This window comes from Thamnophis elegans, chromosome 1, assembly GCF_009769535.1.
Source record: "Thamnophis elegans isolate rThaEle1 chromosome 1, rThaEle1.pri, whole genome shotgun sequence".
NCBI lineage: Eukaryota > Metazoa > Chordata > Lepidosauria > Squamata > Colubridae > Thamnophis > Thamnophis elegans.
This window is the reverse complement of record NC_045541.1, coordinates 63,298,657-63,326,636: the sequence shown is the minus strand read 5'-3', so window position 1 is coordinate 63,326,636 and position 27,980 is coordinate 63,298,657. Positions and strand designations below refer to the sequence as shown.

At 43.8% G+C, this 27,980-nt stretch overlaps 1 protein-coding gene across 2 annotated transcripts; it reads right to left on the bottom strand.

The window, feature by feature from the left end:
- Positions 1–407: 407 nt before the first annotated feature.
- CTDSP1 (CTD small phosphatase 1) lies at positions 408–26,123 on the bottom strand. 2 transcript variants are annotated; one of them, XM_032217322.1, is made up of 7 exons: positions 25,895–26,123; positions 11,317–11,465; positions 7,378–7,479; positions 6,921–6,977; positions 3,550–3,642; positions 1,822–2,007; positions 408–1,460 (listed from the first exon to the last, which is right to left on the bottom strand). In XM_032217322.1, exons 1-7 carry the CDS (start codon positions 25,959–25,961, stop codon positions 1,332–1,334), a joined length of 783 nt encoding a protein of 260 aa, XP_032073213.1. In that variant the 5' UTR covers positions 25,962–26,123; the 3' UTR covers positions 408–1,331. The 2 variants fall into 2 exon arrangements, with proteins under 2 accessions (XP_032073213.1, XP_032073218.1); XM_032217327.1 differs by lacking the exon at positions 25,895–26,123 and adding an exon at positions 25,368–25,395.
- Positions 26,124–27,980: the final 1,857 nt, after the last annotated feature.

Below are 27,980 nucleotides of genomic sequence, written 5' to 3'. Positions count from 1 at the left end.
GTTGGCCATGCCCACACAGTCACATGACCATCAAGTCCCACCTACCCAGCTGGTCATTAGGGCAGACAACCAGTTGTTAAATTATTTGAATCCCACCACTGCTCCTAAGCAAATGTTTGTATCATGAACCATATTATCCCAATACAATCAGTCACAGAAGTGAGAGATCTACTGTATTTCCAGAGATTAAAAAAAAAGAGGGACTTGTGTAGGCTGGAGCTCCTTCAACTCCTCTTATTTTTTTGCTAGTAAAGGTGACATAGCTGGTTCACCCTATGTCTCAGGAGGAAGCAGCACACCTGATTTTCTCTCTCTCTCCTCCTTACGAAACATCTCCAGCCCTTCTGAGGTCTAGCTTAGAGGGGGGAAACAAATGAGTGAAACTGGGAATTCTTCCAGTCTCTCTCTTCTCCCCTCACTGTATTTGGAAAGTTAGGAATTTTCCCATAAGGGGAGGGGGAGATATTTCCAAGAGGAGCAAAAGACAAAACTGACCTCACTATTAGTCCCAAGAGATAGCTTATGTGTAATAGTTATACACTTTCCACAGCCCCTTTGTGAAAAGATCCAGCTTAAATTTCAAGTAAAAATCTAAGCCTTTTGAAGAAGCAGACACATTTTCTCCTTTAAGGGCGGAGATGAGGCCACTAAAAAAGCCAACCCCCTGCTCACATCTTTCTATCACTTTTCTGTATCCCTGTCCCATCCACACCACATTAGTTCTGCTTGTTCTTTTTAGCTTTTCTTCTCCACCTTTTCTTGAATATTTTCAATCTGGGCTCTTCCTAGCCGATAGGTGATTTTAGAAATCACTTTTCCTGCAATGAGGACAATGGAGATATACGAACAGTTACCACAATGAAGTGCAGTGAATACCCGGGAAAGAGACTTGTGTATCTTTCCCCCAAGATGGCAGGAAACGAGTGGAAAACTGTTCTGATTAGAAGGGAAAGGACCATAGTTGGATGGTAGCTTTGGTTACATTTGATGTTGTGTGTGTGTGTGTGTGTGTGTGTGTGTGTGTGTGTGTGTGTGTGTGTAGAGAAAGGGGCTGATGTCCTGGTTTCTGCAACCCATAATCCAAGGGGAGAAACTGTGAACCATAGCAGCAAGGAGGTTTCCTTTCTGGGGTTCAAGATCATATTCAGATGCTGGAGTTTCTTCTGGTGCCTCACGGGAATAATTGCTCTCTGCTGCCTCCTGCAGGGTTTCCTGGGCACTGCATTGCTTGTCGAGGTCGAGGGAACAGGTCAGCAGAAGAAAGCAGCCAAAATGGGCACACCTACCCCTCCGACATCCCCTGCCCAAAGCCCTGCCCCCTCCATTGGTCACTAGCTAGTAGTCCGCTGCTGCTTTAGCACAGTATATACATCATCCACTTTGCTGAGTCTCTCAAAGAAAGGCAGCAAGTCGAGCAGCTCCGTGTCAGCCATGTTGTCAAACCACGAAGCCACAGGCACCTGCCAGGGGTGAAAACAGGTAAGGGGTTACTGCATTGGCAGCTGTCGGTGATTCAAGTAAGGCTACAGGGAGCAACTATTTCATACAAGCACACTTCTTTATACGGTGCTATGGATTGCATATTATATTGCTCTACTATTTAACTTTCAATTGAAAAACACACACACACATCTGCACAATGCATGGTGTTAAGAAAAAGACTTCTTGGGCACAAGTACCAAGTAGAACACTATCCCCCTTGCCTTCTTCTTCAGCCATGTATTTTCAGATCTGTTCAAGAGACAGTGCAGAGGGCAAGGCTTCCAAATTGATACAGTCCCCCCCATTTAGAAAGTTGCTAGCTACCCCACTCCTACTTACAGCATTATCAGGGTGGAAGACATAAGAGGCCGGTGAATTGTCTACAATGATGATCCGTGTGAGATCGCGTCCTAGGCGGCTGAGGTCCTTGACGTAATTACCCCGGTGGAAGACACATGACTCACGAAAGAGCCGAGCGCGGAAGGCTCCCCACTTGTCCAGCAGATCAGCCACCGGATCGGCATACTAAAATTGGAGGACCAACAGGTGATAAGGAAAAGTAGTTTGACTAGATTCTCCAGATGTTCTAATGGGAAGAGAGTATGCATGTGTGTAGTATTAGGGCATTCTATTTATTCCTATTGATTTATTTCCTGCCAAACTCCTGAAAGTTTTGCATTCCGTGGGGCTAAATTGGAAATAAAGATTGGTAAACTCTTTCCCCAGAAGAGGTCTGGCTTTTCCAACTAATTGTTAATTAAAGCAGATTTCCACTGATGACTCCGTCCAGATTGTCTTTTAATTGCAAAAGACAGAGAAAAATAAGACTTGTACAGTACAGGTAGTCCTCGGCTTACAATCATTTGTTTAGTGACCTTTAAAAATACAATGGCACTGGAAAACTGACTTACAACTGGTCCTTGCATTTATGACTGTCGCAGCTTCCCCACTATCACGTGATCAAATTTTGGGTACTTGGTAACCACCATGCATTTATGTCTCTGGAGGTTCTTAGTCATCTAGGTCATGGTTGCATTGAAAAGACAAAGATCACTCTTGCGAAGATAGCAAAGTCCACATTTTGGGTGGAGAGGACCACTGGTTTGAAAGAGGGGTCAAAGAGGCCATCTATGTTAAAATTGAACAGCCCTCTTTCAACAGAGGATGTGGGATATGACATTGTCTATCTCCAGTCTACAACACAGTCCTTTCAACAGTTCCAAGAAGGTTCCACACCCATTTGCACTACTCAGGTGACCCTGATGACACAGATAAACCTCCAGGTGGCCTCAATGACTCAACCAAAGAATGCAAATGACCAGCTGTCTGCAAGGAATATAAATCCTTCCATTCCCCACCATCCAGTCATAGCTGAAAAAGCTTCTTGGGTGAGAAGTGAAATGTCTTCAAAGAAAAAGGAGAAAGTTCAGTTGCCTCTTGAGAAAGCACCTTTGGGACATCATGTATTTACAACTGTTGTAGCATCCCAGAGTCATTTGCAACCTTCTCGCCTGATTTCTGGCAAGCAGAGTTAACGGGGGAATCCGGATTCATTCAATGACCCCATTTCACTTAACCACTGCTCTGATTCATTTAACAACTGTGGCAAAAAGGTCATAAAATCTGGTGCAACTCCCTTAACAAATGCTCTGCTCCCAGTTGTGATTCTAAGTCAAGGTCTACTTGTAGAACATTTGCTTTTTTAGAATCAAGGAAAATGGTACAAAAGAAAAGTCCCGGCTCTGATATGTTTCAGAATTCTTCATCGAGCAAAATATTACAGAAATCCTGGAAAGAAGAGAAAATCCAAAGCAGAGGGTCTTGTTTCAGATAAGTGGGAATTGCTTTTTACTGCAGCTTGCAAGAGGGAAGATGGATCCTGGGGACCAGGATTTTTGGATTAATTCTGAGTTTAGAATGGATCAAGAGGTCAACTGGATAGAAAGGTTGCCATGAGCATCTTCTTAAACTCTGTCTTTCTGTTGGCTAACTTTCTCCAAATTGAAGGCCATTACTCTGATTACTTCATGAGAAAGCAGGACGATAGGAGAAGGAGGAGAATCGTACCTTTGCCAGGCTAGCAGTGAAGAGTACACACTCAAAGAGCTCACCCATCCGCCTCAGAAACTCATCCACATGGGGTCGCTTCAGTACATACACCTGGTGAGAGTAAGAGAAATCATGGAAGGGGATAATGGAACAAGTTGAAGACGGGGCCTCCACATCCTACCTTCTTGGCCCACAAACCGATGGACCCAGTTCCTCTCAAAGAAGGCAGTGATCAGCATCAGAATAAGCCTACCTGAACACTAGATGGCAAAACATGTTACCCAGAAAATGGCTGAATTTATTTATTTATGTATCTTGCATATGTAATATTCTGCCTTTCTTCCAAGACTCTGGGTGGTTGACAACAGCAATTGAACATAATATCCTAACATTCAATTAAGCACTGTGTATAAAAGCAGCCACAAAACTGGCCCAAACAATAAAAACCTGATCGGAATAAAATATCAACTAAACAAGATGGCTGAATCACTAAAATTAGGATTTCCCCCCCGCTCAAACAAAATGATTTTCCCTGCCTAGTTGAAAACCAACAACAGAGAGACTAGGTGCATGTCCAGCAATGAGGAGTTCCTGTGAATTGGGGGTCACCCTAAGATGGTTTGCTTTCAGTTCATGTCCCGCTCACCTCACAAGGCGCGGGGATCCTAAGTATCTCCTCCAGAGGTGGGTTGCTGCCAGTTCAGCCTAGATTGGCTGAACTGGTAGTAGCGGTGGTGGGAGGCTCCACTCACCCACCCACCCAGACGCTTCCGCACATGCACAGAAGTATTGCACGTGCATGCGAGAGAGCGCCCGAACCAGAAGTAAAAAGATTAGCAACCCACCTCTGATCTCCTCCCCTAAATACCACACAGAATGGATAGATGCCATTTGGGGGAGGCAGACCCCACAGCAAACTGGAGCTCTCCTTATAAGACTTTATAGGTTATAAGAGAGACACGGTGGCTCTGTGGCTAAGACACTGAGCTTGTCGATCAGTAAGGTCAGCAGTTCAGTGGCTTGAATCCTAGTGCTGCATAATGGAGTGAGCTCCCGTTACTTGTCCCTGCTCCTGCCAACCTAGCAGTCCAAAAGAATGTAAAAATGCAAGTAGAAAAAATAAGAACCACCTTTGGTGGGAAGGTAACAGTGTTCAATGTGCCTTTGCCTTTGAAATGGAGATGAGCACCGCTCCCTAGAGTCAGGAATGATTAGCACGTATATGCGATGGGAATCTTTACCTACGTTATAAGCAGATCTTTGAATTTGGCACACAGCAGTAGTATGTTTCCCTGTTAGTAGGCTGTCCACTAGGATCAACTCTAGTTTGCAAGCCATCTTCAAAAGCAGCCCCATGTAGAAAACCTGTTGCAGTGCTCTGAAAGTGTCTTGCGCCAAGAGCATGAGTCACAACTGCCAGATAAAGGTTGCAAATGTACCAGCCTAGCTGGGTAAAAGTTCCCTGACCATGACTTCCACCTACTGCTCCAGCAGGAGACATGAATCCTGGAGGAACCCAAGTCACAGGCATTTTCTATAGTGTTCTACGGGATCAAATTCAGAATTATCGCTGGAACTGATTGCTCCTGGATAAACAGTACCTCTGGGGAGAGAAAGGCAGAGATAAGAAAGAATGCAAGATCCCTTACCAGATTAAAAGGCTAGTAAATGACACCTTGGCCTGAGAAAAGTCAGAGAAAGAGGCCCATAATAAACTCACCTTGATTTGGTATAAGAGAGGGCAGAGGGAAGGGTTCGAAGATTCGGTTCTTATGCCCGTATAACAATAAAATAGACCTCCGGGAGTTCTTGCTGGGTCTTGTTTCCTGATCTTGCCTTCCTTGAAGGCCTGATATTCAGTCAAGCAGAAGCCACGAGTTTAGCAATATTGCTAAGCTCCTGACCTATTCAAATGAGGGAGGACAACCCTAACCAAAGCTAACCACAAAACTGTTTTAGAAGCTCCAGCTTGCTGGGATTTACTTTCAGCTTGTTCCTACCATCCAGATCCTCAACCCACCCCAGGCACTGGGCTAGGGCTTCACAGCAGCTCTGTCACAACAGAGAGGACTTGCTGTGGAGCATCATGAGGATGTGGAGGATTCCTCACTGCAAACTGACAGATGATCTCTCCCCAAGGTTTCATACAGAAGTTAAATCGGCACGAGAATGGCACTGCTGGGTTAGAAGAGGGGATGTGTGGATGGTCCTTCTCTTGCAGCAGTAGCCCAAAACTACACCTGCCACACTTCACGCTGTGTAATCGGCTGTGAGAATAAGCTTGAAGAACAGGAGGAAGAACCGTAGCCAAGGCAATAGTCAAATAAGAGAAATCTTTGACTAAAGCATGGAATTGGACCCGGCCTAGTTCTATTTAGGACAAGTGCAGGGAGGGGAGAGGCACATTCAGAGTTGCACGATTCTGTTACTAGGACCATGTAATAAAAGTTAATTTTATTATTCATGACTTTGGTGTTCAAGCCTGGTCTACCTCAAAGGACTGATACCCTGCAGAACACTGAAGACATATGGTCCCCAACCTCAAAGACTCTAACTGACCTACGAAGCCAAGATACTTCTAGATACGGATATTCTCTGGCACTTGCTCTGATTTTACTTACTGAATTTTTACCAAGCACTGAGAAAGAGGTCAAGAACACCTCCACCTTGAAGATCTTCTGCAATTCAAAGAAAGGCTGGGAAAAGACAGCTTGTACCCTTTGCACAACGAATCAAAGCGAGAAGATCCCCACATTTCAACACGCAGCACACAACACCCATCTGAAATGGTTCAAACTCCCGAGGTAGGGAATGATGTCACTGGGCAATCTCATCCGGGAACTATTCAAAGCATGCTGAGCTGTCGATTCCTCTTTGAAAGCGAGCACATATAACTGTCACATCCACTGTGAATGATGCTGCTGGCTGCCTCCAAGGCCAAGTAATCGGGAACAGGCTGATTGCAGTACCTACAGCCTATCCTGGATTACTTGAACCTAGCCGCAGCTCTTTGTAAATGAGAATAGCAATCACGATATATAAGGAGGTTTTCGATTTCAATCTCAGCTCCATCACAGCTCAGCCTGACCAGTGTTTAGAAGTATAGAGGAGATTTTCATATGTTGAATCAGACCATTGGGGTTCATATGATCTAATGATCAGACATATTTTTCTTAACCGATCTGGACTTGGTAGGGTTGAGTGAAAGATCTTCTCATGGAAATCAACGCTATACTACCAGATGGACCTTTCCCCTCACTCTGCTGTCAAGGAATTTCCCATAACAACCATTACCAATTCAGATTTAATGTGAAATTTGTCTGCCACACTAGGACCATCCAGGTTGGCAACAATCTCTCTTCTCCCATTTCCCAGCATAGATTCCATACCTGGTGCATGACCCCGTCAATCTCCACTGGGATGATGAAATCTGCATTGTTCACCGGCTAGAGAGGAGGAAGGAAGCACAAGGTGAATCACACCTTCTAAAAGACTTCTTCCCACTATCCATCTCCCTGGTTTTGAAAAAGTTATGTTGGAAACACTTCCTGGGTTTCAGAAACAACCTCAGCTTCCATTTTTGCTCTGGCAACAAATAAGTCATGTATCTCCTTCCTTCATCCACTCCAATAGTTTGGAGGGGCTAAGTTTGGGGAAGGCTGTTCTGATGAAGAAAGATTTTAAAAACAGCTGTTAAAAATCTCTCTTAATAGAACTGCCTGGGATGAAAATCAGCGGAGGAGGAAGAGGAGGAAGGAAGGAAGGAAGGAAGGAAGGAAGGAAGGAAGGAAGGAAGGAAGGAAGGAAGGAAGGAAGGGGAAGAGAGGTAAGTACGTAAGAACTGACCTTAAAGGAACTATGTACTAATGTCTCATCCAAGTCAATCACCACACAGATTTTACTGGCATCTTGGGGTTTGATTTCTGGCAATAGGTATTTGACTGTGGTCTGCAGGGTAAGAAAGACAGAGAAACATGTACACATAAGTTTAAAATCTGGATTAAAAAAGATACAGAAGCAAGGACTTTCAACCTCTGACACCTGGTATGAGGGACAATGGGAATTAACCTGTGAAGATCATGAATGCTCTACAATCAGAGGTCCTCCATGTGTTTTGTGAAAAATGGATGCTGTCTCCTTTTAGTTTGCTTCCCCATATTGGCATCAAGGAATATTTGGCAGTTATCAAAATCTCTGTCCTCAGTCCTCTATAGAACAATATTAGTCAAAAGGATAGTTAGCAACCAAGATAGAAAGACTTGAGGATTAGACTGACTCTCTCTCTCTCTCTCTCTCTCTCTCTCTCTCTCTCTCTCTCTCTCTGTGTCTCGCTTGCCTGCCTGCCTGCCCACTCTATCTATCTATCTATCTATCTATCTATCTATCTATCTATCTATCTATCCATCCATCCATCCATCCATCCATCCATCCACCCACCCACCCACCCACCCACCTACCTACCTACCTACCTACCTACCTACCTACCTATTCATTATCTATGTCTATCTGTCTGTGTGCCTGTCTGTTTGTATCTATCTATCTATCTATCTATCTATCTATCTATTCATTATCTATGTCTGTCTGTTTGTATCAATGTAGCATTTGCCCAGGTTCGCCTGGTCCGCCAGTTACGGCCCTACCTGAACCGGGAGGCTCTCGCAACAGTCACTCAAGCCCTTGTGATCTCTAGGCTGGAATACTGCAATGGGCTCTACATGGGGTTGCCCTTGAAGAGCATCCGGCGACTGCAGTTAGTCCAGAATGCAGCCGCGCGAGTGATAGTGGGCGCACCGCGGTTCGCCCACATTACACCCATCCTCCGCGAGCTGCACTGGCTACCTGTCGGTCTCCGGGTGCGCTTCAGGGTATTGATGACCACCTTTAAAGCACTCCATGGTAGTGGATCTGGATATTTGAGAGACCGCCTTCTGCTGATCACCTCCCTCCGACCGATTAGATCGCACAGGCTGGGCCTCCTCCGAATTCCATCCGCCAGTCAATGTCGACTGGCGACTACACGGAGGAGAGCCTTTTCTGTTGCAGCTCCGACCCTGTGGAACGATCTCCCCGTTGAGATTCGTACCCTCACCACCATCCAGACCTTCCGCACAGCCCTCAAGACCTGGCTCTCCCAGCAGGCCTGGGGATAGGTTTCCAATTTACCCGCCCGAGTGTTGACTGTTGAATGCATGTTGTGGTTTACCATTTTATTTTGTTCACTATTGTTTGTCTCTTGGTACTGCACCCCCTCCCCTTGTGATTGTAAGCCGCCCTGAGTCCCCTCAGGGAGAAGGGCGGCCTATAAATCTCAATAAAATGAAAAAATGAAAAAAATGTATCTATCTATCTATCATCTATCTATCTATCTATCTATCTATCTATCTATCTATCTATCTATCTATCTATCTATCTATCTATCTATTCATTATCTATGTCTGTCTGTCTATCTGTCTGTCTGTCTGTCTCTATCTATCTATCTATCTATCTATCTATCTATCTATCTATCTATCTATCTATCTAATCATCTATATCTATCTATCCATCCATCCATCCATCCATCCATCCATCCATCCATCCATCCATCCATCTATTGTCTATTTATATCTATCTAACTGTCTGTCTATCTAGTCATCATCTGTCTGTCTGTCTGTTTGTCTGTCTGTCTACCTATCTGTTCGCTATAACCCATTCCCTATTTTATTATTCCATAGCTATAAAATATAGACTGCAAAAATAAAGTAGCTGCAATGAGATGCTTTACACTTGTAAACAGGGAGAAGTTTGGAAGCCAAGCCTAAGCATGAGCAGTTATACAACTGGGCAATAGAGGGCACTAGTATATCAAGGCTCAGGTGATCTAAAAATGAATCAGGTTGGGGCCAGAGTTTAAAGAGAGTTGATAGCTCAGAGGCTCTGGATAATTAAAGGATCTGGTGATCTCCCAAAATTAGGAAATTCATACATTAGCACCATACTTGGCTTCTTTATCATCGTTTTTAAAAAATTGCTATTGGTTAGAGCAGGGCTGTCAAACTCCTGGCATGTGGGCTAGATGCATCACATGCTGGACATGCCCTCGCCCAGTTAGGGAACGGGGAAAACAGTCCTGATACATCATGTGATGACATGAATGTGTTAATGTTCTGGCAGCCCAGCCCCCATGGGCAACAAGCTACAAATCTTGAGGGATGCCAGAAATATAGAAGGGTCTTAAGAAGGTCTTAATTTTTTTCCCTAAAATTAGTGGGTGGATAGCTTAAGTTGCTAGTGTTTGATTTTTGTATAGTCCAGTGCAAATACCAGTTGGGTACTTGTCCTATTACAGAGTGTTCTTTCAAATATAGATGAAACCCAATCTCTAACTAGATTGCCATCTCGCAGCTTAGATATCAAAGAAATCCTAGGCAAGGCAGCCACGACTCTTCTTGCCCATCCCCTCAAGCGTGTCACCTGTCATTATCTATTGGCAGCTAAGCAACAAGGGATCATGTGATGAAATCTGCAGCCAAATACATTTCAAAGAGTTCTTTCCAACCTCTGGTTGGATATGCCATCTATGTGGAATGTAACTACCATATTTTTCGGAGTATAAGATGCACCTTTTGCCCCCTAAAAGAGCATGGAAATGTTGGTGCATCTTACACAACAAATACAGCCATTTTTGGCCTCCCGATGCCCCGCCCTTGCATGCCATTGCATCCCATTCTTGCGAAAAATGGGCAAAAAAACGGCCATTTTTCACAAAAACAGAGGCTTTTTTGTCTTACCCCAGCCCTGATGAAGCCTGCAGAGTGCTGCTGGGGGTTGAGGGAAGGCAAAACCTTTTTTTTCTTACTAACCTCTTCGAAATCTTGCTGCGTCTTATACACCGGTGCATCTTATCGTCCAAAAAATATGGTAATTCTCCTTATCCAAGTACAAATACACAATTAAAGCAATGCAGAGGGTGACTGATGCATAGTGAATGGACTGCAATGGGCAACCTAATTTCTCAAACTGTTTTCTGTTCTCAGGGCTTAATGTCACTTGATGAAATCCATTAAAATTTTCACACCTTCTCCAACCTACAGCCTGGAGTTTTATTATTTTGAAGTTTAGGATGTTATCCCTTGATCAAGGAGCTCAGGAATTTTACCTGGGGCTAAACATGATCTGAGAATTCTCAATGGGTAGAATTATCATGAACTGAAATAAGGGTGTGCACAACAGCCCTTTTCTTAAATATAACGTATCCTTCCCAACATAGTATCTATTGAATGGTTTGGACTACAATATTCACCTGTCCCAATGGTGCACAATCATTTATTTTGCTTGCTAGGAGGACGGTGTTTCCAGTGGTGGGTTCCGACAGCTGCTACCGCCAGTTCGCTCAGGGATGTGCCATGCACATGCACACACTTGGTGTGTGCTGCATGCACATGCACAATACAACGAAAATTGCTCTGTGCATGCACAGAAGCCAAAAACAAGATGGTGGCACTTATGACACCGCCAGGAGAGCCAATTTGGGGGTATGGAAGGCCTGGGTCACTGCTGGTTCCAACAACCCAGACTGCCAACCTACTCCCGGTTCAGCTGAACTGGGCTGAACTGGTAGGAACCCACCACTGGGTGTTTCAATCCCACGTATCTGGAAAGTCATGGGTTGGGGTAGACTGTTAACGAGTTCCTTCTGACAAATGGATGTGTTGTTCTCAGGAGCATCAGAAACTGGTTCCATCCTGTAAGGCAAGATCCTTGATGGCCAAAAAACCCACCAGGAATCAAAGAGACAACTCAACGTACCTTGGTCACCGAACCGTTTTCTTCCACCAGCAGTGGGGCATTGTTGTTGACAGGGATAGGCTCTGAGTTGTCATGGCAAAGGCAGCAAAAAAGCGATTGGAAGATGCTGCGATTCCTGGGTTTCTTGGAAGATGTTTGGTTCTGAACCCCTGCAGGATTGGGGAAGGGTGGGTAGGTGGCCAGAAAAGACAAGCAAGTGGAAATGAAACTGCACAGCTCTTCTGTCAAAGATACTTTACTGCCTAAGACAAGAATAAGGAGCATCCCTCCCATTCCATGTGTACCAGCTAAGTGGACTGCAGGAGGAATTCTCCTTCAACCCAGAGATAGGAGAATATCTCTCCTGGAATCTGAAGACCATGGGCTGGCTCAAGAACACAAGGCTGTGTGATTTGCAGCTCTCAAGCCCAACACTTTTCTGCTGTCTTCCAGCATCTGTTGCCTGGAACACCTGTCTCATTCTACCTAACATTAGGTTGGCCCTAAGGAGAGGTATTCTACTCAACCTCTGCCCAACATGAACCTTACCTAAGCATCTATCTTCTTCCTTTTCAAGCTTTGTTTCTTTAAAGTGTCTTTGACTCATTGCAAGATTGGAAAGTTCCGTATTCAAATGCATCATTTTATTATCTTGCAAACTAACATCTACATACGCAGCTCTTATAATAGGATTCACTTAATCAATACAGTAGCATTCCCTTCCCTTCACATATTCATATTTTGAAGATGTAAGCTCTCATTTGCCATGGAACCATATTGTGCATGGATGCTTATGATCAAAATAAGTTTATTTTCTGAGAAGAGAGCTCAGAGGTAGGGAAAAAAATCATAACACTGTATTTAAGTGAATACTGTAGATCAATAACTTTCTACCTAACATCCCACTAGGCTGGCTTTACCATGGATGCATATTGATTCATATATTCATTTTTTTCCCCAAATTACTACTTTAACACTGGATATAACCTGCCAATGAAAACTATCATCTTTCTGTGAGTGGGTGCATTTATTATTGCAAGGAAGAAAAGATAAAAAGATAAGCTTTAAGTAGGATATTTGGTTTGATGGATTTTTAAATAAACCCATAACTGCATACAGCTCTGTAAGCGAAATAGGCTGGTTCACTTGAGAAAAAGGTGGATCCAGGAGACATTAAACAAGACAGCTTGTTTAAAACAGGGCAACTTTTCTTAAGTCAGGCTTCCCACAGGCTGATACTTTCCAGTTGGACTTCAACCTTCCTCCAACCAACACGGCTATCAGATCAGGGAACTGAGGGGTTTAAAAACTCATGCATCTGAACAGAACCAGCTTGTAGGAGGTTGGGGGGGGGAGAATAAGCAGGTTGGATTCTTGATGGGAGATATAGAGCTTTCCCCCAAAATGGAAAAGTGCCAGACCAAGTGGATGCATGGGTATGATTGAACAGGGGGAAAGGAGCATGCAAGTACTAGGCCTAATTATGAAAGGGAGGGAGATTAGTCAGGGCTCTGCTGAGGTGAGAGGAGACCAGGTTGAAGGAATCTGATTTTAGCTGTTGAAAAGATTTTTCAATAGTAAGAAAAATATGTCTGATTTTCTGACCACGACAATTGAATCCATACTTTGCAAGAAGAAAAAGAAAACATCATTTCCTCTTCCTAAATTCCACACAAATATCTACACCTGTTTTATGGAAATGGAAAATATATGTTTGTTCTCCCTCATTCCCCCTACCCCCATTTTCCTTAGTATTTGTATTTATTATTTTGTCAAATATGTACAAGATAGCAGGTATAAATGTAAACATAGACATGAATAAAGGAAATGAATACAAATAAATGGGGACAGTAGGACAGGAACTGGTGTGCTTATGCGCCCCCTTTTAAGGACCTCTTAGGAATGGGGTGAGGTCCACAGTAGACAGTTTAAGGTTGAAGCTGTGAGGGTTTGAGGATGTAACAACAGAGTCACACAAGGATGCCAACACTAGAAAAACCCCAGGGCAGTTTTAATCATGCATCATCTTCCAAGCTTTAAATTAGATTCACTTTCCCATCTCATCTCTTTGCTATGCTATATTTGGCTCTCTAACCCAGCCCCAAATCATGAGATTGTCTTCACTCTGAGATCCCCTGGACTAGGGCTACGGTAGGTCAGAAGAACATATAGCCAGAAAGCCTAGCTAGCAAGATGGTAGCACTTTCACTCCCAGTAATCCTACTCTAGAATCACAAGATCTAGTTTTGGTTTTTAAATTCACTTTGTTGCAAGTTTTGTCCTAACCATACTCAGAGGTAGATGCTCTGTGGTAGAAGGATGTTGCTTTTGTGAGAACCAAAGTAGCACTTGCAAAAGAATTTTCCCATGTTTATTTTTAAAGCGAATGGACAAGGTTCAGACATAAGCAGAACTTATTTAGAGCAAGAGAGGTCCCAGGGCCACATGTGGTACCTAAAGTCAACCTCTGTCTCTCTGTCTCTCCCTGGCTCCCTCTATCTTTCTCTCTCTCTCACACACACACACACATCGATTTAATCCTATCTCAAAATGTCAGTGGTACAATTGCCAAAAGTCAACAATGCTGTATCCTGCTCCTCTGAGACCAGAAAACACATGAAAAGTATACCACAACTAGCACCACGACTACCAGACCATGCCCTGCAAACATTCAGGAAAAGTGGAAAATCCTTGCTCTGCCCAAATGTGTACCTTGGCCATACCCACTTTACCTTATTGTCCTGTATCTTTTGGGCCTCTAGTTTAGGTGCTCAGAGTTCCACGACACGTCAAACTGTCTGCTTTGAAGACAGAGACTTTCTGCATGCAACTCCATCACGGATTGACTATTGCATAGTCTACCTTTGAATTTGTAAAGAGGGCAAAATAGCTTCATATGTGCTCACTGAGAATGTAACTGAGAATTCCCTTGTGGGAATTTTAGTCCCAAAAAATATGCCTAGCAATTGACTTCCTTCTTATTCATGGACTGGTACAAAGCCACCATCTCACAAATGGCAATGTGCTTGGCGCAAAATAAACATAAAGTTGTACTTCATGCCTGCAAGTGCCTTTCCTATTTGTTCATTCTCACAGGCACACATAAGCACGGTGCCCTGACTGAAGTAGGTCCCTGCCTATCTTCTTGAAGAACACCAGCTATGTAAGTCCAGTATCAATCTAAATATCCAACTATGACAAAAACAAAGAGTTACAAATTGCAGATATTTTATTCAGCCAGCTATGTGATAACCACAAGGATATTGCTCAACATGAATGATAGGAAACAGACCGTAAACACCCAATGTTGAGCTTCTGAAGGCAAAGTGGTAACCTTGAAAAGATGTAGCAACTCTCTCCCCTTTTCTACCTTTTTGAGGGGGAGTTGAAACCAAAACAGGTGTACCAACCCTCCTGGAGTATTTTGTTTTGGTATTTTTATAGGAACAATCAAACGATCTGATGTCTGTACTTTGCTACTGCATTTCAGCAGTGTAATTGGAGAAGGGCATTACCATTGGTTGTAAGTAACTCACCCTGTTTTTTATTTTTATTTTTTTCTTGGAGGCAGGCAAAATTTTGATAGTCAATAGCCCCTTTAAAATCTAGCAATAAGTGGTTCCACATTGCACACATGGGTAGGGATAAGTTTTCTTTTTTTTTGTTAACCCTAATACAGTTGTACATCAGCAGATTCTGACAGGTTCTGGAGAACCGGTAGCGGAAATTTTGAGTAGTTTGAAGAACCAGCAAATACCATCTGGCTGGCACCAGAGTGAGGTGGCGATGGGGATTTTGCAGTATCCTTCCCCTGCCATGCCACCAAGCCACACCCACAGAACTAGTAGTAATTTTTTTTGAATTTCACCACTACCCTAATATACATACTTTAAGGGCTTACACTATAGACTCACATCAACATAGGAGGAAACACTGACAGTTTTCAGCAGTCATGGCTAGAGGAGTCCCCGAGGGCCATCCAAAGTAGTTTAAAGTGAGTCTGGGACCACAAATTCCCATCCATAATCTAGGGCCATTATGATAGAGCTGCTGTCACTGTGAGCAGAGGAAATCTAAAGCAGATCCTAATGAGTCAATAACTATGAAGGACAGATCTTAGTTGAAAACAGAACAAGGCCATTCTCAGACCACAAAAAGCTTTTAATTTCCAGGAGCCCTCGGTTTCAAGAACCATTTGCTTCCTTCCAGTGGCAACCCTCCCCCATCACCCCGGAGACCTTCAGCAGACTGTTTCGGGAACACCCTACACCTTGATTGGCAGCTGCACATTGTAAACATGCTCAAAGAGGAACATATCCCTATTCAGGTCTGCTCTCTCTGATTCAGTTCTCTACCGGAAATATTGTTTTTGCTGACAAGGCTAACAAGAAGAAAATCACACACCTCATCAGGTAAAGACAAGAAAATTCAAGGTGGGCCAAACCAGCACAGCAAGTAAGGCAGACTCAGTTCATCAACCATTCAATCTTTTATAAAAAGAAACTTGAGATCTGGAGTGCTCCACATGAATACAAAACACAAAATTGCTGGGGCAAAGCACCGAATACTGAACGGATTACCAGAGCCAAAATACAAACTAAAACATTTGTCATTTGCCAAGAACCATCATGCTTCAAAAGCCCAATTCCGGTTTCCCAGCCTAAATGAGAAACAAAATCTCACTGTACTTTAGCACTGGAGTCTCTCCAAACTTGGCAGCTTTAAGACCTGTGGACTTCAACTCCCAGAATTCCTCAACCAGTTAAGATTGAGGAATTTGCCATTAAGACAGACTTTTGAATGGTGCATCACTCTAACCTCTTTCTTAGATCCAGCCAAGGACATCTGAATGCTCATATTATCAATTCTATGTAAGTTCAGTGCAGATTCACTCAATGCACATTGTTGCAATAACATTATCTGTCTGGTTTGGACTTTTCCCCCTGGAAAACCAGAGGTAAATCTCAAACTCTCAAGTGTCACAGGCCATTCTGAGCACTACCAGGTCTCTGAGGTTTCCCGCTCCCCCTATCTGTACCACTAAGGCTCCAATATACAAACTTGGCAACTTTAAGTCTTGTGGATTTCAACTCCCAAAATTCTTCAACCAGGAGTTTAAAATTAGCCATAGCAAATATGGCAAAGGAATGGCCCAAAAGAATTCGACAACAAATGATAAGGCGTTCCCCAAATCCTGCCATTATTAAATAGAGATCAGAATTAAGGGAGTTCTTGCTGTGATATTTAACTCATGGTCTCTGAGGTTCTTACTAATTGAAGAAGATAGTTTCTCATCCCTGCAAAGGAGAATGCCACAAGCAGCTTGAAGAAAACATTCCAAGTATACAGTGACTTTTGCCAATAGCACTTCGTCATGGCTACATTTAGTAACCAGGCGTCTTTACAACAGGCCCAGCAAAGGAAAACTTGTGCCATTCTTAGTTCAGCTCAGCTGAAAACCCTGTAATTTCCCCTGCCTGCACAATTTCTATTCCAACTGTTGTATTCATATCAAGAGTCCTGCCGTATTTCGGCAGGTCATTGCAAAAAAGAGTGGAAAACAATATTAAAATATTTTCCCTCCCTTACCTTCTCTTTCAAATGCTGTGTTGTGTCTGCACTGATTAAAACTTGAGGACAGCTTGTTCTGGTTTCATTGATATGTTAGCAACAACTAGAGCTTTTCTGGGCAAAGAGTAAAGTACAAATGCTTTAAAGCAACTCATAAATAAAATGGCTCATGCAGTTCTTCCTTCAGATTTACTCCAGATTTAACTGGGAAGGCTAAAGTCCAAAGAAGCAGGGCCACAGACTCCACTGATTTCTCCTACATAGGATGGCAGTGGCAAATGATGTCACTGTTATGAATACACAAATGAGACAAGCACTCATTGAGCATGGCATGCAAAGCGTGGTGTTCACAGAGATTGTGTTAGAGCACAAGGCCTACATTCTAAACCAGTAGGAATGAGCTCAGAAAAGAACAGCATCACAACTTCACACCGCAACAGGCCTGGCCATCTTTCGACCCATCAAGCCAAACAACCACAGTTCACCATCCATGCACACCAGGGGCTTAATGAAACCTTGAACTGCAAAAATGGTAAGTGGTGGGGGGGATAAACTGTCATTGACAGGTCACTAGCCTGAAGCTAGCAGGAAGGCATTATAATAATCAAAAATATCTCACTGCTCAAATTAGACCTATGGTCCAATTCAAATACTACTTTGTTACCCCTACTAGCCAACTATGGTAGCAAACCACAGGTGGGGCATACAACTTTTCTATTGGCAACTGTTAGTCAGTGGTCACCTTAAAAGCTTAGAAAAGTCTTTTAATAAAATTGTTTCAGGTTTTTTTGAGATAAAGGCCACATTCAGACTTAACACTAAACCATTATTTATCAGCATTGAACATAACTGCCTTCCATGAATTTGTCTAAGAAAATTGCCCAAGAAGTCTGATTAAGCACTCTTGCATATTTATTACAATTATCAATATAGAGTGAAAAAAGAAAAATGAAGTTAAGATTCCAGTGTTTTCTTAGTGCAGATATGTCCAACCTCCCTTTATTATATAACCCCCAGAGACTTCCAGATGTTTTTACCCAATTGTAATTGTTAATGTGGGAAGGGAAAATGATAAAGCATATAACTGGAACGTAATCATATCAACTACATTTAATTTGGATTGTGTTTAACCATAACAAAATCGAATTCAGTTTCTATTCTGGCCTCAGTCATGACTTACTGGAATTTTAGTCTCTAGTGCAGTGCTCCAAAAAGATACACAGTTATTTCACAAGAAACACAGCACACTCCCATTACAACAAATGACAGCTAATTTCAAGAAGAAAGGATCACTTGATCCTTCTCCTGCTTCTATCACCAAGGTAAACTGTGATTGGGCAGTTAGTGGCACTGATTAAACAGTACTATTTTATACAAAACTATAGCAAGATTTGACTGGTTTTGGCTCACTACAAATGTGGGCATGTCGCCGTGGTGCTGAATGAACCATGGTTTACATCATGCGGATGCTCTGGGGGAATAAGGCCAGTCTGATCTATTTCACAAACCACGGTTAAATAAACTTTTAGGATAATGTTTCAACCCAGTCAATGGCTTAACATCACCCAATAAGCTTCGTGGCAGACTGTAACTCACCAGATTCCACTGACATTAATCATAATACTTTGAACAGTACGTTTTGTTCCAATTATTGTCTCTATAAGCTTTACAGCAGCCCTCTAAGGCAGGTTAGTATTCTATAATCCCCACATTCTATATGGATGGAAACAAAGGGAATATATACTAGCGTCTGATATTTGCACTGGGATGAGATTCAAATCTGAGATGTCTATGGAGATTCTAAGTCATCCAGGTCATGGGTTGTCCCAAAGGTGGTTTTTCAAGAGGCAACTGGACTTTCTGGTTTTTCTTTGAAGACATTTCGCTTCTCATCCAAGAAGCTTCTTCAGCTCAGCTTCTGCTTCAGCCCTCCAACAGAAGCTTTGGACAGAGCTGCCAAGACGCAGAAGAAGCTGCAATAAGATTGACACAGGAGCTGTCCTTTTAATTGAATTCATTCAATATATATGCTACCCGAGACTCCCAACAACTCTCTATCTCCCTGGACTGCTGCTGCAATGATTTTGCTCACATTTTTGCTCTTTTCTCTCACCGCATTTAGAAGATCATTGAAGACAGTTTTATTTCACCAAGCCCCGAAGATTACTTAAGTGCTATTATTGGCATCTATCTTGGGGGAGGGGGGTTATTCTTATTGCTGTTGTTTTTAATATTTTTAATGTGCTGTAACCTGCCAAGAGCTTTGGGATTAGGGGCCAGGCTGTAAAAGAAATAAATCAACAATAAATTAAAGGAGGAGAGATGGCAGTGGCTAGTAAGTCCAACAAATCTTACTTCAGCGGTGAAGTCATTAAATGGCCTCATGCCAGGGGAGGGTAACATGCTGTATTCCAGATGTACTTGAATTGCAGCTCCCATCGTCCCTTACTGCTAAGGATGTTAGATAAGGCTTATGGGTCTTGAAAGTCTTTGTTTTCATCCTGTCCCCCAAATATATGCAAGATACAATACTGGCCTATCTTTCTAAGATAAAGACTGAATTCTCATTGAACACACAGCCAGGCTTTATTTATGCACACAGAACAAACTGTAGTGGTCTGATTTACGTATAATACAATGGATGCGTCTGCCCTAAACCAGGTGAGCCATGACTGAAGGATTCCTCTCTGCTGACCAGCCTCCCACTCTCTCAGAAGGCAGAGGAGGTCAGCAAAGGGTAGGGACAAATGTCCATTTAGTTTAACCTTCGGGGAGCAATCAACTTTCATTCCCATGCAAAGCCTCCTCCCAAATCTAAAAAAAATAAAAATAAAAATGGGCCAAGCATCCGATACAGTTTTCATACATGCAGTCCCAATATAACCAGTTGAACACTTTCAAACTGTTTTTCAAGGGTCTTTCATGCCTCTCATTACAACATGCCATGATGGTGCAGTGGTTAAAATGCAGTATTGCAGACTGCCTACAGCCTGGAGTTCGATCCTGACTGGCTCAAAGTTCACTTAGGCTTCCATCCTTCCAAGGTCAGTAAAATAAGGACCCAGATTGTTGGGGGCAATATGCTGACTCTGTAAACCGCCCAGAGAGTGCTTCAAAGCACTATGAAGCAGTATATAAGACCAAGTGCTTTTGCTATTGCTATTTCCAACCACATTTTAACTGTGCCCCGAAGACCACTGAAGCAGTTTGGGGTTTCCTCTGGAGACTTTTATCTCCTATTTCTTAAAAAATAGCATAAATAAAGCCAATTTTTATAATCAGCTTTTCTAGGAGTCTTGCTTTATGCTTCTTCTTCTTCTTGATGCAGAAATAAGTATAACTCTTAATTGCATCATAATAGCATTGGCCACAAGTAGGCGGATCAATTTTTTTTCAACACATCTCCCTGTTGAACGTTAACATACAAAGGAGATGGACTGTTTATAGTATCCTGCCTTTATTTTAATTCATTAATGTAATAAAATTGTGAATTATCCTAGCATGGCATATTCACCTGTACAAATGACTTCACTTGCATTTACTATTATTGTTTCATTTGCATTTGCTCACCTTGCAATTACCTTGAGAGATAATAGCAATAGCACTTAGACTTATATACCGCTTCATAGTGCTTTTACAGCCCTCTCTAACCGGTTTATTAAGTCAGCATATTGGCCCCAACAATCTGGGTCCTCATTTTACCCACCTCGGAGGGATGGAAGACTGAGTCAATCTTGAGCCTGGTGGGAACTGAACTGCCAAATTGCAGGCAGCTGAGATTCAGCAGAAGTAGTCTGCAGTACTGCACTCTAACCACTGCACCACCAAGGCGCAACCATTATTATGACCGTCCATATTGGAAATGGATTAATTAAGAGAGGGGGGTTCACAGAGGAATCTGTCATTGGAATCAAAGACTTCCTGATTTCCAGTACAGTCTCAGGTTGAGCCTTTTATAGCACTGTATGCAATTGGCATAAAATAGAAAAATAAAATATTTTTATTGCAAATTATAAATTGTATTTATAAATTAAATTATAAATGTAGCATAATTATTATGAATTGTAAATGTAATAAATATTATACAATCTTGGGGCCAGCCACTCTCCCTCCGTCCAACCCACCTCATAGGGCTGTTGTTGTGAGGAAAAGAGGAGGAGGAGGAAGGAGTATTAGGTATGTTTGCGGCCTAGAGTTACTACTAAAAATAATAATGGAATAAAAATAAATACACAAAGAAATAATGATATGTAAATTATAATGATAAAACAAAAACTTTGAGAGCTGGATAGATACTGTGAGAGGATGAAGAACTATTACAATTTCTATTATATGAGAGCTTATAAATTTTCTCCACAGTGAAATTCCATGGGAATTGAATGTGTTCAACTTATAGAAGGAATTATCACAACAGGCTTGAGAAGAATGATTAAGTACCTTTCAAAATAGAGAAAGGGAGCTAGAATTCGATTTCTTTTCACCCTGATATAGTTATCCTGTCAAAAGAGATGAAATATGAACTAAATGGGAGTTTTAAACATGAGCCTTTTCTCACTCAAATCCATAAAGTATTGTGAAGAATGAAATAAACCTTTTAGATTGGTCTTAGGACAATTTTCAGAGGAAACAACATTTAACCAGATGAACTCCTATTCAGCACCTACCTCCTTCAAGCAGCCTGGATATATTCGATTCACGTCTGAAAACATTCTCTTATTAAAAAGAGAACCTGCAGCCTTTTTCAGGGAAGCATTAGAAGGGAAGATGAATGGACAAAGGCATTTGCCACATTTTCCCATCTGGTGCCATCCAAGTGCACCTGGATAGACATAGTACAGCAATAAGCCATTATGCGATTCACTTGCTTCTGGCTTAGCATGAACTGCAAACTCAACCATAAAGGTTCAACTTTAGGAGGGGGGGACCCTGGCTAAAATGGTTTGATTCAATATTATAAGTCAAACAACCAAGTTCACTAAGGACCCCACTTAATATTATGTATGAATCCTGTCACAGTGTTCCTGCATGGGAATCATCAGTCACAGAAAGTCACTGAACCTTTTACCTAAGTTCTCTTTTGAAGGCTGTTTTCTCCCAAGGGCTGGAATTCTAAATTTCTCTATATTAGGCTGTCTTTCAAATCTGCATTGTCTACTCTGACTGGTAGTGGCTTTCCATTGCCTTGTTGACCTTTCAATTGTTAACCTTTATGGTGGTATTGTACAAGTAGACCTCGACTTACTCCCACAATTGAGCCCAAAATTTCCATTGCTAAGCAAGACAATTGTTAAGTGAGTTTTGCCCCCATTTTACAACCAGTCTTGCCACAGTTGTTACGTGAATCACTGCAGTTGTTGGTAACATGCTTATTAAGTGAATTTGGCTCCCCCATTGACTTTGCTGGTCAGAAGGTCGCAAAAGGTGATCACATGATTCCGGGACGCTGCAACCATCATAAGTACATGCCTGTTGCCAAGCATCTTAATTTTGATCATGTGACCCTGGGGGTGCTGAAATGGTTGTAAGTAAGTCTGAAAATTACTTTTTTCAGTGCTGTTGTAACATTGAACGGTCACTAAATGAATGGTTGTTAAATTGAGGACTTGCCTGGAGTCACTTAGGCAAGATGAGTAGTGTAGAAAAGTAAGTAAGTAAGGTAAGTACATAAATAGATAGATAAATACCGTATTTCCCTGAAAATAAGACCCAGTCTTATGTTCTTTTGACCCCCAAAATAAGCACTTGGCTTATTTTCAGGGAGGTCTTATTATTTTTGAGATTCAGGAGGCATGGTCACCTCATGGCTGCTGTCATTGAAATTTTTTCAGGGAGGGCTTATTTTTGGGGGAAACAGGGTAGACAGACAGACAGATAAATACATACAGTATTGGCAAATGTTTAAAACTTAACTTGAGAGGTTTCTGCATCTCTGCAGGTTATTTTCTGCCTGCATTTCTGCCTTTTCTAGCTTACTGATTTATTTTTGTTCCAAGACTCTTCCCTGGCATGGGAGAAAGACTCTTATGATTGATTCCAAGGATGAACACCAAGGACTTCAGGCAGGAGGGAAACCTGAAGCCAGGAGCTTTGAAAGTCCATTAAGAATAATTATAGACAATGAGGGGTCCTTGGTGCTCTCTGAGCATGCTTGTTTTCTTGCAGACGTTTCATTGCCCAAACTAGGTACCATCATCAGTGCTAGGAAGTAAGGAGTGCTGCTTGCTGTTCAGTTTATATTCTGATTTCTTGCCTGTCTGTGAGGGTGGGGGCGGTCTTAGAGATTCTTTGGTTGGGCTGTTTACTAATAATGGCTCTTGGGAAGTTTCTTGATTGAGGTATTGTTTATTTGATTGTTGGCCTGAAGTTAACCTTGTCTATATTTGTGCTGTCCGAACCTCATTGCCCGGAGCAGAACAATATTGTCTATTTGTAGACAAGATTCCTTCTGCGGTAGCTCAGTGCAGCATAAGGCAACTTCTTGGTGGTCGACTGAAAGGTGCAAACTCTTCAATCATCCCAAATCACGACAAGGTCTTGCATACATGGTTTTATTCCACATGGGACTCCTGAAAGGCAGAGAGCCTACCGGCTATATTTGGCAACTCAATAAGCCTCCGGTTGTGTTCGCTTACTCAGATGTGTAACAAACGTCTACTTTCAGGTAGACTGGTGGGATTTAGTTTAGTTGCTAGAGTAGAATTGGTGCAAACCTCTCTGTTCATGGCTTACAACAGCCCTGATGTTCTCTCCTAGACTCCAATCTTGAACTGCATCTCTAACCAAGCATTATTTTATACTTCAATGAAATACTTATTTCATATTATATATTAAGAAAGCTTGCCATTGTCTCCCAAGACTCCTGTGGTTTTCCCAGCTCAACCATGGTTCTCTCTGACTCAGACAAACTGTGGTAGGAAGGAAATCCATTTTCCATTTCCTCCATCCTCTGCACCTCCATCTTTATTGGCCACCAGGCTCAAATGGTGGAAATCAGAGAAGGAAGAATCAAACAGCTACGTTTCCCCAGATTGCTGCAAATGACCAGGAATGCTTCCATTCACAAGTCCAGTCTGCTCAGCAGTGAAGAACCACTGTTCCCCTTTGCCTCACTGTCAAAACACTGTCAATCCTCCGGGATTGGGTGGCCTATAAATTGATTAAATAATAATAATAATAATAAGAAGAAGAATAAAACATCTGATGGGCAAGAGGTCTGAATTTGTTAAACGAAGGCAGCCTCAGGTTTTTTTGCTAACCAGCACCTTCCTCAATGTTCACCAGGAAGTGGTGCAGAAAGTCTAGAGGAGCCATCAAGACGCGGGCCACACACACTGTCCCCCCTCCCCCTCTTGTGGTTGTTGTTAAGATTGCCATTGGTATAGCTCTCTTCATGATTCAAATTGGGGACAAAAACAATTGGACGTTTCTGCCATAACACCAGAGGGGCTCCTTTCTAGGTAGCTACAAATGGGTCATATCGGAAGACAAAGTGGGTGGGAGGTGATATGCCAAAAGATTGAGAAAAGGCTGCTCTTCCTACCACTCAGGCAGATTCCTGCAAGTTAAGAGATCAATCCTGAAACATCAATAAAAAACACCCCATTCGGCGCCTCTGGCTTCTGTCCAGCAGAGGAGCCTTCTGGTTGATTTACTAATACCTGGCACAAAATTAGCTGGTATGCAGCGCCCAGTCTCTGCTAGGAGATTTTGTCCATCCCCAATTAAAAAGCCACCAATCCCCACCTTCCCGTCCTTACTTTCCAAACCTCCAAAGCAGCAACTGTGGAAACCCTCAGCTGGAAACATCTGGAAAATGTACTTCCATTGCAAAACGCCCCAGTTCTCTCCTCTCTCTCCTAGCTCTCACCCTCAGGGAAAAACAGTGACTGACAGTTGGAGGGGGGGGAGGCATCCAGGATATGGGGGTGGGGGAGGGGGAGGGCAGGCAACAGGATGCCCTTTGCACTCATCTGTCTCACTCTTGCCCACTCCAGATGGCTCAGACTACAACTCACATTCTGCCAAGATCATGGGAATGGTAATCAGGCCCCTGGAACTCAACAGATTGAGGAAGGCAGGCTGTCTTGAGAGCTCTGAATAAAACCTGTTGCTGGACTCCCACCGTGCAGCTCCCGCCAATATATTGGGCGCAAAGGAGTTGGGGTGGGGGCAGCAGAGGCGCCCAAAGACCCTAGATATCCACCCAAGGCAACTGTAGGCCCTTCATCAATCCCCCAGTCCTTCCAGAGGATATGAGGTCTCAAGCGATCTGCTATGGCAAAGCTGCCTTTTTGGCAGCTCCTGAGCACGGTTAGGTTTGGAAAGCGTGCGCGGACTTCGCAGCCATTCCTAGAGAAAATGCACGCACGTGTGCAAAGCGATTGCGCCCTGGTATCCACAGGACGGGATGGGTCCCGAGCAGGCTTCCCACCCACCCACCCCAAGTTTGCTTCCTCCGGGTGCCTGAGGCTGCAGTTCCCACCGCCCTTACCCACACTCACGGGCGCACGGCATGCAATCGTGTAACGTCCCGCGGGCCCCGGGTTGAAGACGGCTCTGCCTGCCATCCGCGCCCGCGTTAAGGGAACGGCTGGAATTCGCGGGACGCGTCGTCGACCGGGGGGGGAGGGTCGACGGGGGGGGTTCATCTTCGACCCCAGAAGAAACACGCGCGTTAAAGACATTCCGCTTCCCCCATTCCCCTCCCCCACTTTGGCTTTACCACCGGAATCTCAAATCGGAGTGACTCCGGAGGCCCTTTGGGGTTGGGGAAGTCTGCAAGCGCCCCTCCCCGGTTCGAGCCGTTGGCACCGAAGGCGCGCAGGGCGATCCAGCGCTTCTCTTCTCCGAAGGGGGGGGGGCGAATCTGTCAAACCCGAAGAGGGCCGCGGGGCTTCTGCAGCTCCGCTTTGGGCGACCTGTAGACACCCCCCCCCAGGCATTTCCCCCGAGGAGGGAAGGCAGGCGTGATCCCCCCCAAAAGCATCCGCGTGGGAGGGGGAGGGGGAGGGTTGTTAAAAACGCTTACCTTTCTCCTGCAGAGGACTGTTCACCTCTTCCTTGCTAACCTGGGTGATAATGGGTCCGCTGTCCATTAGACCAGACCTGCAGAGAGCTCGCCTCCCGCCTCCGATTGTCTCTCCGCCTCCGCTGCTTCGAGGAATTTTCCGGGACTTCGCACAGATATATATATATATATTATTATTATTATTTCCTCCCCCCCGCCCCCGATTGTTGTTTTTTAAACAACAACAACAACAACCGCGGCGGCGGAACGGAACGAAAGAGGGGGGGAGAAAGGAAGGAAGGAACTAATAAATAAAAGGAAAGAAAACGGAAGAGGGGAAATGAGAGGGTGGGGGAGGGGCGGGGGAGACGGGGAAAGGGAGAAGCAAAAACAAAACAAAAAGGGGGAGGGGGAGAAAAAAAAAGACGGCGGCGAAGGAAACTTTGTTACAACATGGAGTTCCCTCTTCACGGGTTCTGATACAAACATGGAGCCCAGGCGCAGTTTCAAGCTACCCCTTAAAAGGGCGATGGCTCCCGCGGCCGCCCGGGACAGCCGCCAGCGGCGTTCACGGGAACGAACCGACGTTGCCGCCGCCGCCGCTCTCCGACAGGCAGAGTCCCCTCACCCACCGACCCACCCCGCCACACATGTGGGAATCGCTCTGGGCGCGAAACGGGGGGTGGGAAAGGCGGGGTTTGGTTTACATCTTAGATCTGCCCCCCCCCCCTCAACCGAACGGACTCTACAAACTCTCGGCGATTTGCCTTTCTTGCCCCCCCGCCCCCCAGAGCCTCTTCTGCGGGCCGGCGGAGCTCGGCCAGACCGGAGTGGGAGGGTGTGGCTGGATCCGCTGGGGGAATCGTTTTTTTTGGAGCGACCCCGGCCTGCTAATGTAGAAATAGCGGCCAGGAAGAAAATGTGGAGCCGTCGAGCTCTCCTCATCGTCTTGTTCTCCCGCCGAGAGGCTTATTTTTGTCTTGATTTTTTTTTGGGGGGGGGGGATAACGACGTGGGAGCTTTTTTGTGGGATTCTTTGCTTCGTTTGTCGAGATGTTTTTCTTTCTTTTTTTTGTGTGTCTTCACTGTGAGTTGTATTGTGTTTGGGGAGGGGGTGCAGTGAGGGAGCTCAACCAATCTCATTGGTTTCCCCCAAACAAGCAGAGACATTCTGGCAAATATTACCAATTTGGGATTCTGGTGAGAAGGCCTGAGCATCCTTTTTAGAGGGAATTTCCAAGTGTTCGCCAGGCCCTGATAGGCCATTGCTCGTCCCCTTAAGGAGAATAATTCACTAACCTTCCAGACTTCCATGATTTACTAAGCAAGATCTGTCAGAGCTCATGGTGGATCTTGCTGGGTGCCAGAAATGGTAAGAGACCTTAAGGGAATAAAATGAATTGTTCTGCAGAAATTCACCTGGCCTTTTAGCACCATGCATTGGTTTGGCAGTTAAGAAATGTGTCCATCTAAGGGCCTTTCCCAGGAATGAATAGCTGTCTGTCTTTGACCCATCGGAAAGCCACTGGCATAAAACTGCTTGTGCCTTTGCCAAGTCGGCCTCTATTACATCTGTTTCCAACCACTGCCAGTCTCCTAGCTCTCCTCCAAGTTAAAAGGTGACAAAGCTGAATACATTTTACACACCTGGAGGCTGGCCTTGAAAGGCATCAGAAGAAGGAAGATAGTGTTACTTAATGCCATCGTCTGACAGCAACATCCTGGGGATAGAATAGAGAGGGGGAAAGAGGTTGTCAGGCTCTGTGGCATAGTTGGGGCAAGTGCAGAACAACCTTAGGAGGGTGGGTGATATTTTCTCAGGAGGGGCTATACTAGATAGAATCATAAGGCTGGAAGTGACTTTGGAGGTCTTTCAAAGTGACTTTCGGAGTGACTTTGGAGGTCCCCCAACGTAGCATTTTAGGACCCACATTCTTTATACTTTACATAAATGACCTTTGCGATATTATTGCTGATGATGTAAAACTATTCAACACCATCGACAATGCTGCTACCCTACAAAAAGACCTTGACTATGTGTCAGAATGGTGAAACAATTGGCAGCTCCAAATCTCAACCAACAAATGCTCTGTCTTACACATTGGCA